We start from the raw sequence: 12904 nt of genomic DNA on the forward strand, positions 1-12904 counted from the left end.
CTCCTAAGTTTTTCACGCTCAACAGTTTCCCGTGTGTTTCAAGATTGGTCCACCACCCAAAGGACATCGAGCCAACTTGAGACAACTGTGGGAAGCATTGGAGTCAACATGGGCCAGCATCCCTGTCGAACACTTTCGACACCTTGTAGAGTCCATGCCCCAACGAACTGAGGCTGTTGAGGGCAAAAGGGGGGACAACTAAATATTAGAAAGGAGTTCCTAATGTTTTGTACACTCAGTGTATATTGAAAATACTGTGATTGAAGAAAAATAGTTCAGAGATTCAATTATTTAATCACTTTCTTCCTGGTTTTAGTTGTTTAGTCTAAGTTCAGACTGGAGTATTCTTTTAATACTCTAACTTTTTACTCAAACACCCGCGATCCATTCAAAATGTCCCACGACTCAAATTTGGGTTCTGACCCACCAGTTGAGAATTGCTGCCTTACAGGATTATTTGTCTGATTTTTAAGGCCCTTAATGTACGGTACAATAATACATAGACTCTGGCTTTGACTTCACCTATAGGTGTTTTAAACCAGGGTTGCGTCAACTCTGAGTCTAATGGGGCGAAAATGTCTCAGGGGATCAATAACAAATGACATCTGGCTGTACTGCAGTGTCCAGGTGTTTTTTTGTTTCATTTAACCTTTATTCATACAGGTTAGTCTCATTGAGATACAATCTCTCCTGCTCAGTACTCACCCTTTCTAGATCCTGCTGTGAGGCCTGCAGCAGAGTCTGTCCAGAAGAGATCCACATGTGTGCCATGTTCAGATAGAGCCCCAGTCCCTGCTCCTGCAGCCAGTCACACACCTGCTCCTTGGACCAGCGGGCAAACGGGGTGTCCAGGTCACTACAAGCGAGATAATTAGGACACACTGGCTTATATTTCTGAATGACTTGAACATTGTAGTGCGCAACACCCAACTAGTTTAGACTTAACTTCCTTATCATCATTATTCTAGGGGAGTGCACTGCGCACACTAACTTTTTGCTTCTCATTAATTCAAGGTGAGTCCACATGCACACTAACTTGTTGGGTGATTGCTGTAGGTCACGGGACCAGCCCAGTCTGGGACCAGCTGTGGCTCGGACTCCGCCTCTCTTGAACTCAACCGGCTCTGATAGGTTGTCATCCAGGTTGAACGTTGTGGATTGACTTCTCCTCAGCCTTAAAAGGAAAAAAACGATACATAAATTAAGTCTAGTCATGGTTGAAAGTTGTGCACTTATGACTCCAAACTAATGGTAGTGGTGGGGTTACCACTGCTGAAAGCTATTTTTAATAAAATAATACATCCCCATGTTTCTGTTTCTTATATTGCAAGCTTAATTGATCAGGCTCTTCAAAAGTCTGATATATTTCAGAGTGCTAAATCAGATTAAGATTAACCAGGGTTGTATTCATTAGCGCACACCATAGCTAATTGTTTTGCAACAGAAAACGAAAACAAGCATTTTGTATTGGACAAGTTCAAGTAGTCGCTCCCTTTCAGTTAGTTTCTTTCTGTTTGGTGCATCATGAATATGACCCAGGCATCCCAAACTCAATCTTGATGTCTTAGGCCAGTGTCATCAAGAGTTCTGTACCAATCATCTTTAACACTCACTTTCCAAAGAGCGCCTTGATTCCCCTGGACTTCTTCTTGCCCTCGGGAAAGGTATTGGAGGTCACACTGGTCAGTGTGTTGGTGCTGTCGCTGATGGCTGACTTCTGGGGTAGCCCGGCCAGGTCCAGATGGTCAGTACCCCCCTCTCGCTCGGTCTCAGCTGTACAAACAGGACATCAGCAATGACCACAGGGCATCAGCACCGCCATACTACCATGGTGACTGAGGTGACAGCCATGGGGTGCGTCCAAAATTGCACCCTATTTCCTGTGTAGCGCACTACTTTTGTCCAGGGCTCTGGTTAGTAGTACACAATATAGGGAATAGGGTGCCATTTCAGACAAAACCATGCACAGATATCTGCTTCCCAGGGCCAGAGGCTGTGACCAAGAAACACCCTAAAGCCAGCCACATGACAACTCCCAGACAGCGAGATCATGGGGATGGTATCAACACTAATACCCTGACAGTCTGGTCTGTTATAACCCCCTAGAGTTGATTGACGCACCCGCACCCGTGTTTTTAATCCCCATAAAAATCTGTCTGTTTAAACTAGAGATTTGCATGGGCTACGTCTCAATCAATCGCATCCGCCGATGTCGGCCTTCCGCACCTGCGGTGTAAAGTGGCAGAGCTACAGCGCTGTTTGTCAGACCAGGAGACATGTCACAAAAACGTCTGTAGCGTCCGATAGGGCTGTGACAGTTATGGAATTTCGAGTAACAGTTATTTGTCAGGCAAATGTCCACGGTCACTGGTATAACCATTCAAATAGCAAAATTAAGGCACTCTGATTTTCTCCTCTACTCTCCATAATAATAGATTCCTCGACTCCTTGCCTGTCGACTCCCATTTCTGGGTGTCAAGCGTCGATTCCGCAAGGAACTGTTACTCGAAATTCCGCAAGGAATCAACTCCTCGACTCCTAAGATTCAGTATTTTTGCAAAGGAGATAACTACAGTGGATATAAAAAGTCTACACACCCCTGTTAAAATGCCAGGTTTTTGTGATGTAAAAGAATGAGACAAAGATAAATCATGTCAGAACTTTTTCCACCTTTAATGTGACCTATAACATGAACAATTCAATTGAGAAACAAACTGAAATATTTGAGAAAAAAAATAAAAAATAACTCACAATAACCTGGTTGCATAAGTGTGCACACCCTTAAACTAATACTTTGTTGAAGCACCTTTTGATTTTATTACAGCACTCAGTCTTTTGGTTAGGAGTCTATTAGCATGGCACATCTTGACGTGGCAATATTTGCCCACTCTTTGCAAAAGCGCTCCAAATCTGTCCGATTGCGAGGACATCTCCTGTGCACAGCCCTCTTCAGATCACCCCAGAGATGTTCAATTGGATTCAGGTCTGGGCTCTGGCTGGGCTATTCCAAAACGTTAATCTTCTTCTGGTGAAGCCATGCTTTTGTGGATTTGGATGTGTGCTTTGGGTCGTTGTCGTGCTGAAAGGTGAACTTCCTCTTCATCTTCAGCTTTCTAACGGACGCCTGAAGGTTTTGTGCCAAAATTGCCTGGTATTTGGAACTGTTCATAATTCCCTCCACCCTGACTAAGGCCCCGGTTCCAGCTGAAGAAAAACAGCCCCAAAGCATGATGCTGCCACCACCATGCTTCACTGTGGGTATGGTGTTCAGTGTTGTTTTTGCACCAAACATACCTTTTGGAATTATGGCCAAAAAGTTCAACCTTGGTTTCATCAGACCATAACACATTTTCCCACGTGCTTTTGGGGGACTTGATGTTTGTTTTTGCAAACTTCAGCCGGGCTTGGATGTTTTTCTTTGTAAGAAAAGGCTTCCGTCTTGCCACCCTACCCCATAGCCCATTCATATGAAGAATACGGGAGATTGTTGTCACAAGCAGCACACAGCCAGTACTTGCCAGAAATTCCTGCAGTTCCTTTAATGTTGCTGTAGTTCTCTTGGAAGCCTCCCTGACCAGTTTTCTCGTCTTTTCATAAATTATGGAGGGACGTCCAGTTCTTGGTAATGTCTCTGTTGTGCCATATTTTCTCCACTTGATGATGACTGTCTTCACTGTGTTCCATGGTATATGTAATGCTTTGGAAATTATTTTGTACCCTTCTCCTGACTGATATCTTTCAACAATGAGATCCCTCTGATGCCTTGGAAGCTCTGCGGACCATGGCTTTTGCTCTGAGATGCAACTAAGAAAATGTCAGGAAAATCCTACTAGAACAGCTGAACTTTATTTGTGATTAATCAGAGTCACTTTAAATGATGGCAGGTGTGTAATGACTTCTATTTAACATGAGTTTGAATGTGATTGGTTAATTCTGAACACAGCCACATCCCCAGTTATAAGAGGGTGTGCACACTTATGCAACCAGGTTATTGTAAGGTTTTTATTTTCCCTCCTGAGATGTGTGCAAACCTGGTGGCCAACTACAAGAAACGTCTGACCTCTGATTGCCAACAAGGGTTTTGCCACCAAGTACTAAGTCATGTTTTGCAGAGGGGTCAAATACTTATTTCCCTCATTAAAATGCAAATCAATTTATAACATTCTTGACATGCGTTTTTCTGGATTTTTTTGTTGTTATTCTGTCTCTCACTGTTCAAATAAACCTACCATTACAATTATAGACTGATCATTTCTTTGTCAGTGGGCAAACGTACAAAATCAGCAGGGGATCAAATACTTTTTTCCCTCACTGTATATCCACTGTAGTTGCCATTGGCTACTTTCGAGAATACAGACTCTTGCTCATTTTACAGCAAACAAAGAGTGAGCGAGGGAGGGAGAGAGAGGGGAGGGGCAGAGCCAGTCATAGGTAGGCATGTTGACCACCAGGCATACAGTCAGAACCGTGCATCGGTAATCAAAAGATTTATAGGCTATCGCAATGCTGTATCTCAATTTGTTGGCTTGCAATGTCTCGCGCAAGTTCACTAAAGTAGGGGCTATCAATGAGTAGGCTGAGCGATTCTACACACATCGCCAAACGTTTCAGTGTAATTAGGCCTAAATGTGCAGTAAAAGGTAGTGTGCCTATAGTTTATTTAATGAAACCCTGGATGGCTGTTGATGTCCTAGGTCAGGGCTCTCCAACCCTGTTCATGGAGAGCTACCTTCCTGTAGGTTTTCACTCCAACCCCAGTTGTAACTAACCTGATTCAGTTTATCAACCAGCTAATTATTGAATCAGATGTGCTAGATTAGGGTTGGAGTGAAAACCTACAGGATTGTAGAGCTCTGTCCTAGGTAATAAATAGATTGCAAAGCAGGGCATACCCGCTAAACTTTTTGGGTGTAAAATAGCTCAGCCTACTCATTGATAGCCCCTACTTTAGTGAACTTGTGCGAGACATTGCAAGCCAAGAAGTTGAGAAATACAGCATTGCGTCTTCTGATTACCAATGCACGGTTCTGACTGTCTGCCTATTGGCAGACATGCCTACCTATACCTGGCTGTGCCCCTCCCATCTCTCTGTCTCCCTCACTAGCTCGCTCTTTCTTTGCTGTGAAAAATGAGAGAGTTTGTGTTCTCGAAGTAGACTAGGGCAAATAGTTTCCTCTTTTGCAAAAATACTCAATCTTAGGAGTCGATTCCTAACGGAATCTAAGCTTGACGGGCAAGGAATTTATTATTTTGGAGTCGACGCCCAACCACTATCACGCAGTTGCAGCAGTGCAGCTCACCAAGAATGATATTTGGTAGTTAATTTCAGCAGAGATTATGGCTTTTAGCATCGTTTTCGTATCTTTGTAAACCGGATAAAATGTATAGCCAGAGCACTATGCATACTAGGCTACAGATACAGATCATGCTAACGTTATAGCATCAAAGGGAGCATGTTGAAGGAGATGGAGTCAAGGATTAAAAACGATTGTTTATAATAGTCAGTAAATTTACACTACTGCTATTGGGTATACGGAATATATTTCCTTAAAAATAAAGTTGATCAATATTTTCTAAAATATTGGTCTGCACTCTATGGAAAGATGAGGCTCTGGCGAACACGATGGTGCTCTCCGTTTTGTTCTACGACCCCCACAAGACCCACGGGACTCGTCTGAATGTAATCCGGTACCGGTTTAAAACAATTTATGGAAGTATGGAAGTCGTTTTGTGTCCCCTCCTCAAAAAGGGGTTAAATATTTTATATTCCTGAGCTTTCTTATATCTCCTAGATATAGAACAGACACTCAAAAACCTTATTCCTTATGATTTATTTGTGCCATTTATGAATGTTATTCAATGTGTTTATTTGGGCTATAGCACTAAAGGCCAAATTAAAAATTTTATCGAAGACTTAAAAAAAAGAAAAGAAATATATATATATATATATATATATATATATATATATATATATATATATATATATATATATATATATATATAGAGTGCTTTTCTTTTAGTTGTAGGCCTTACATAATTCAAAGACTAGTTATGCACTGGTGTAAAGACAAAACAGGACTGAAATGTATACAATTCACATTTCATTATTAGACTTAAACAGAGGGTAATTCGCGCAAACACACATTCCTAAATGAGACTCACTGAGCTGAACGTGTTACATGGGAGAGTGAGGTGGTCTAACTTTAGAAACAACAGTCAGGATCTGACCGTGTTTAGAGGGTTTAAGGAAAAGGCTATTTTTATATTTAGCTGTAGTCAGGAACATCAGGAAAAGTGAACAGCGGATAAACTAATACAAGTCAAAACATCTCAAGAAGAACATCATATTTTTTGAAAGAAAGGAACTTCAAGAAGAAACTGTATAGGGGGGCATCATTGCAGATTAAATCAACTGGTCATAAGACCCAGATATGGTTTGGTGTGAGGGGAGAAATAGAAAAGAGCACATGTACATGCAGAGTTTGCAGACGCACAGAACAAACATACAAAACGCTGTCTCAGTATTTTTTTATATATATAATTTTTTGTACTTTTTAGCCCCAATTTCGTGATATCCACTTGGTAGTTACATTGTCCCATCGCTGCAACTCCCGTACGGACTTGGGAGAGGCGAAGGTCAAGAGCCATGAGTCCTCTGAAACAAGACCCCGCCAAGCCGCACTGCTTCTTGACACACTGCTCCCTTAACCCGGAAGCCAGACGCACCAATGTGTCGGAGGAAACACCGTACAGCTGGCGACCCAAGTCAGCGCGCATGCGCCTGGCCGCCACAAGGAGTCGCTAGAGCGCGATGGGACAAGGACATCCCAGCTGGTCAAACCCTCCCCTAACCCGGACGACGCTGGGCCAATTGTGCGCCGCCTCATGGGTCTCCCGGTCGCAGCCGGCTGCGACACAGCCCGGGATCGAGCACGGATCTGTAGTGACGCCTCTAGCACTGCGATGCAGTGCCTTAGACCGATGCGCCACTCGGGATGAGTCTATCAGCTTTAATGCTATCCAGCAGTGGTGCTCGTAAAAAGCAGTTTGGCGAGGAACAACCGCTGGTAACATGGGTGTGGTTGTATACAAGGAAGTCTAGTGTAGCTACTGTAGAATTATATACTAAACTGACGCCCACAATAGCAGCCACGACAGTGCTTTGCCATGGGTTCATGGTGGCCTGAGAGTAACCTCTATTCAAATGTCTAAAGTCTAGAGTGGAAATTCAAACCCTTTCTTCTCTATGCATGAACTCCTAAGTTACATCAAAATCATCATGTTTCATTAAGTCTTGGAACAAAGAGGTCACCACCAAGATTTATAAGACTTGGGTGAATCATGATTTCTGAAATTGTATTATAGAGAACAGAAATTCCTACCCTTACTTTCCATCAACACGTCACAAGCATGCTTATGGAATACGTCTTGGAATATAGAAGTCACCTTCAACTCATATTCCATATAGAGTGGGCACCCAAGAGAGTTCAAAACCTACAATGTATTTCTAAGTATTGGGAGAATCATGATTTCTGAAATTGAATTACAAAGGACCCTTCAGTTTACACAACACGTTTGTGAGTTAGGTGAAAGTAGAAAGTCAACAGTTGGTTGAGGTTGAGAAGTTGGTTGAGCGGGTTTGGGAAGGAAGGGGGTGGGGGGAATGTTATGTCAGGGGTCATATCCAGTAGTGGTCATTCCTCCAGAGGCCATACTGCAGCCCTGCCTTGCCCTGAGGACATAATGGCTCCATTATTCTGAACCTAGCATTGGGGCACACGCAATCTGGCTGCGGTCTTCACAATGCGTTACACAAAGCACAAAAAGAGGCCAAAGGTTACCGATGGGAAAAAACAACAGGGGAGATTCATAGTATGATGGTAGGGGCAGGAGACAGATAAGACACATATATAACACACACACACACACACACACATACATACATACATACATACATACATACATACAAAGCACACACACTAGGCTACTAGACTACATTTTCATAATCAGACAGGGAGAACAATTTATGGGACTAGTAATTATGGTGTATGTATGTATTTTAACTATGGGTGTGGTTTGGGGAACATAGAAAAACAACTAAAAGCTACATCGAAAAACCAAGCTCTTTGGAAAGAACCGCTCAGTCTTCAGCATTAAAACAAAGAACGTGCAGAGCCGGTGTGGTACCACTCCCCTGCATGTCAGATATGACTCCCTGTGTAAACCCTTTCCATAGTTTCTCCCACTTGCCTTTCTACCCCTCTAATTTCCTTACTGTCTGAATTAAGTGTCAGAAACATGTGGGGTCCGAATTTATTGACACCCTTGATAAAGATGAGCAATGACTGTATAAAATAAATAATTCAAATACTGGGCTATATTCTATGCTCCAACAAATGTGGAAATTACATTATTCTATACTAATACAATTGCTCAGAGAAAGAAATGTTGTTGTGTATATATACTGTATATATATTTAAAAACAAAGAATAACACAAAGACTACAATATCCCTAATTATACATGTCAAACTGGTCAAAATGCACAACATACCACACCATACAAGTCAAAATAGCCCAAAAGAAGCAAAATAACCGTCAGAAACCATTGAGTAGCAGTGTTATATTTGGGCCCGTATTTAAAAAGCATCTCAGAGTAAGAGTGCAGATCTAGGATCAGTTTTGCCTTTAAGATAATAATGAACACGATTATATATATATAATAATGAACACGATTATATATCTCCTTTCCCCCTTCTGATAACCAGGTGGCGAATCGCATCTCTGCATGTCTGGCAGACATATCAGTATGGATGACGGATCACCACCTCAAGCTGAACCCTGGCAAGACGGAGCTGCTCTTCCTCCCGGGGAAGGACTGCCCGTTCCATGATCTCGCCATCACGGTTGACAACTCCGCTGTGTCCTCCTCCCAGAGTGCGAAGAGCCTAGGCGTGACCCTGGACAACACCCTGTCGTTCTCCGCCAACATCAAGGCGGTGACCCGCTCCTGCAGGTTCATGCTCTACAACATTCGGAGAGTACGACCCTGCCTTACACAGGAAGCGGCACAGGTCCTAATCCAGGCACTTGTCATCTCCCGTCTGGACTACTGCAACTCGCTGTTGGCTGGCCTCCCTGCCTGTGCCATTAAACCCCTACAACTCATCCAGAATGCCGCAGCCCGTCTGGTGTTCAACCTTCCCAAGTTCTCTCACGTCACCCCCCTCCTCCGCACACTCCACTGGCTTCCAGTTGAAGCTCGCATCCGCTACAAGACCATGGTGCTTGCCTATGGAGCAGTGAGGGGAACGGCACCTCTGTACCTTCAGGCTCTGATCAGTCCCTACACCCAAACGAGGGCATTGCGTTCATCCACCTCTGGCCTGCTGGCTCCCCTTCCTCTGCGGAAGCATAGCTCCCGCTCAGCCCAGTCAAAACTGTTCGCTGCTCTGGCACCCCAATGGTGGAACAAGCTCCCTCACGACGCCAGGACAGCGGAGTCACTCACCACCTTCCGGAGACATTTGAAACCCCACCTCTTTAAGGAATACCTGGGATAGGATAAAGTGTTCCTTCTAACCCCCCCCAAATTGTAAAGTGGTTATCCCACTGGCTATAGGGTGAACGCACCAATTTGTGAGTCGCTCTGGCTAAGAGCGTCTGCTAAATGACGTTAATGTGCCCTTGAGCAAGGCACTTAACCCTAATTGCTCCTGTAAGTCGCTCTGGATAAGAGCGTCTGCTAAATGACTAAAATGTAAATGTAAATGTATATATGGACGGGCAGGACCTGATCCTCAGTCGTTTGTGAATATGGGACCTGTTCCCAAAAAGCTTCCACCTGAGACCCACAGCCCATTCACGCACACTAGGCCATCCATCCACCCTCTCTTACCCAGGTTAGGGGCGCTGGCTGTCCTCTTGCCCCCCTTGATCTTGAAGAAGCCTCGGCCGAAGGAGGAGCGAGCCTTCTTGGTACCAAAGCTGTCGTCCTCCGGGCGAGATGAAGAGGGAGACTTTGGCGGGCGCTCGCTGATCTTACTGATCTCCTCCACAGCCTTATTCTGAACAGTAGCAAAATACAGAGTTGACACGTCAATTTGACATTTTAGTCATTTAGCGGACGCTCTTATCCAGAGTGACTTACAATCAGTGCATTCAACTAAGGTACAGTAGGTAAAAAACAAACACATATCACAGTCATTGCAAGTAAAAACCTCTATCTGCAAAATCAGTTCACACAATGCCAGAACCATGTCACATCACACACATGCAGTAATAAATAAAACAATTTGTAGGAAATTGCATTTGAAAATAACTGACAGTGCAGAGTTGGCTTTAAGTGAAAAGGGTGATTGATCAATTTCAATTCAACATGATAAAAGGCAATCAAACGCATGCAATGAAACCAAGATGACACGTGCACACACACACTAGCCTTACTGAGGATGCTAACCTTCAGAAGGAGGAATAGATTGTCAGCCTTCTAACAAGACGGATGAGGCCAAGGAGGAAAATAATGTAAATGATAGAGAGGATAAGCAAAGAATGAAGTGTCTGACCCCGAAATATGGAAAAAAGACTGTTGAGAATAGACTCACCTCTGTTGGCTTTTCTTTAATCACCAATGTAATCTGGCACAGATGATGATATGGGATTTAGTGTTAATGATGAAATTCAATGATGACTTTAGAACTGAGGGATGATGACTGCCCCTTCAAGGGAATTCAGAAATATCTTTACCTTTTCGCTGTTGCTGACATACAAGTTATCCTGACTCCCTGACTTTGGGATATCCAGGGTCCTGAAATGACAAAGCTCAACACAATGAATACTACAACACTTGGACCTGGTCAATGTGCCAAAGTGGTGTGGTCAATGTACGGTACTGAACCACTGGCAGGAAGGAATTCTGACAGAAAGCAGAAGCTTGAAGCAAAAGGATGACATGCTGTGAGCTGCCTGCTGCATGCTACACTGTGGGACACCTTGTGGGACACCTGGTCAAACCTGGGAGGGGAGGCTATAGATATTTGTCATAGGAAGCCTTATTTTTCAGTCAAGCTGATGTAGACACCCTTGTGGGACACCTTGGACCTTGTGGTGTCCAAATGTCATCAATTATGCCCCATTTACCACGCTAAGGCAAGATGAGGCATGATATCTTGCCTAGGTATTGACCTTTTCCTTAGCCCGGTCTCATTTCAGGAGGTAGGTTTACACACCATTCACAACATCTCTCTTTCCTAGTCAGCTCACTTTGCTCAGGGACAAACTAACTTTGTTCATCAACAGGAGTGTATTAGTGCACACAGTAGCTTTTATTGGAGAAATTCACGTAGGTCCGTTCCCGTTTTGTCCCGTTTGGTTCCTAGTAAAAAGAAAAACAGCACTGGACAGACACCCAAAACCAAACACTAATGTTGTGCTGGAGGAAATGTGGGAATTGTCCCACAGGTTTAGCCGAAGCCCATTTCAAAGACTATAAATAAACATCTCGTTCAGCTCACCTCTCAGGTTCAGCTTGGTCAAGCTCTGGCCCCCTCTGTAGATCGCAGGCTGACAGGACTGTAGGGCTGGGTGTGGGCGAAGACACTTCAGTAGCTCCATAGTGCGTCTCCAGCTACGCATTGAAGGAGAGGGCCATCAACCTCATATGTTACGTTTCTCTGTCGTGTCAAGGTGTTTTCACGATTTAGTAGATTAAGGGTAACGAGCAGTCAAGACAATGGTGCTTGTCATAATTCAAACAGACAACCATCCAAAGTGTCACTGCAAAGTTACCTTGAATGTTATCAGACTAATTTGACAAAGTGACTCAACACCTGGTTCAGAAGTGTGAAATCTAAATCACAGCATGTGTCATTATTGGCTGTTTCATTGGCTGGAGGACATCTGAAGGCTTTTTGAAAAGGTCTAATGCGGATGACACATTCATTCATAGAAATATAATTTGTTCCTGTGATCTGAGGGCCTTGGCCTGTTATAGTCAATCTATAAATCATCATGTAATCCTGTACCTCGTCTGGGCTCTTCCCTGCTACTTCCTCGACTCCGGCTAGCGCGTGCCTCTCCGACTCCAGGGCAACCGGGGTGGTCGTCGTTGACATCATGGAGAGGGAGTTGTCGCTGTTACTCTCGTCACTCTCACCATCTTTGGTTTTGTCTGGAATTGAAGATGAAAGAGTTATTTTGAGCAGTCAGATTTTTATGTAGCCTAGGAGAGAGTTCAGAGTTGGGCATTCTATTAGAGTCCACTGTCAGAAATGTGAAGCTTTGAAGTTGACATTTTTTTACATATTGACCTTAAGAACACTTCTATCTGCTCTTACAAATCACTTCTGTATCATTACTTAAACTGAAACTGACTGATCATTCACAGGGTCAGCATTGTTTGCAGTTACTTCTTTGATCTTAGACACATAAACCTAATGAACACAAGTGTTTCTCTCAGAGATAAAACAATGTGATAGAACATGGTTTAAGAAATAGAACATTGTTTCTCGAACCTTTCTTCTCTTGCACTGACATCACCATGTCCTGGACCTTCTTGTAGTGCAGCAGCGACTGCCTCAGCTCCTCAATCTTACGATCCTACAGGTGCAGAGGGGTCACATAAAGGTCAAAGGTCAAGCCAGGTCACAAGGTACAGAGAGTTTATTTTCCTTCTTTTTAGGGGCACAGAGGTTCGGAGAGGTTGTAACCTCTTCTTTGGCCTGTCACATTAAACTTGACAAGACAAACTATCCGAGAGTAATGAGATGGGGTGGGGGGGGGGGGTCAACTGTAGTTCACTGTACCTTCTCCTCATTGGCTGCCATCAGTGACTCCACCGCTTTTTTCATTCTCTGCACTTCCACATCTGGAGGGTAAAGAACAGGATTTCAGCCAGAGAATATATAG

At 43.7% G+C, this 12904-nt stretch overlaps 1 protein-coding gene across 1 annotated transcript in view; it reads right to left on the reverse strand.

The window, feature by feature from the left end:
• LOC311136862 (liprin-beta-1-like) overlaps nt 1-12904 on the reverse strand; it is a 77369-nt gene that overhangs the window by 12196 nt on the left and 52269 nt on the right. The window contains exons 9-18 of the mRNA XM_084171167.1: nt 12802-12863; nt 12511-12595; nt 12022-12167; nt 11512-11624; nt 10745-10805; nt 10603-10635; nt 9897-10065; nt 1614-1773; nt 1037-1174; nt 706-856 (exon numbers count right to left, since the gene is read on the reverse strand). Coding sequence (XP_084027293.1) covers nt 706-856; nt 1037-1174; nt 1614-1773; nt 9897-10065; nt 10603-10635; nt 10745-10805; nt 11512-11624; nt 12022-12167; nt 12511-12595; nt 12802-12863 — 1118 coding nt within the window. The remainder of the gene's footprint in view (nt 1-705; nt 857-1036; nt 1175-1613; nt 1774-9896; nt 10066-10602; nt 10636-10744; nt 10806-11511; nt 11625-12021; nt 12168-12510; nt 12596-12801; nt 12864-12904) is intronic.

The sequence above is a fragment of the Coregonus lavaretus genome (genome assembly GCF_964263955.1).
Source record: "Coregonus lavaretus genome assembly, chromosome: 11".
NCBI classification, from domain to species: domain Eukaryota; kingdom Metazoa; phylum Chordata; class Actinopteri; order Salmoniformes; family Salmonidae; genus Coregonus; species Coregonus lavaretus.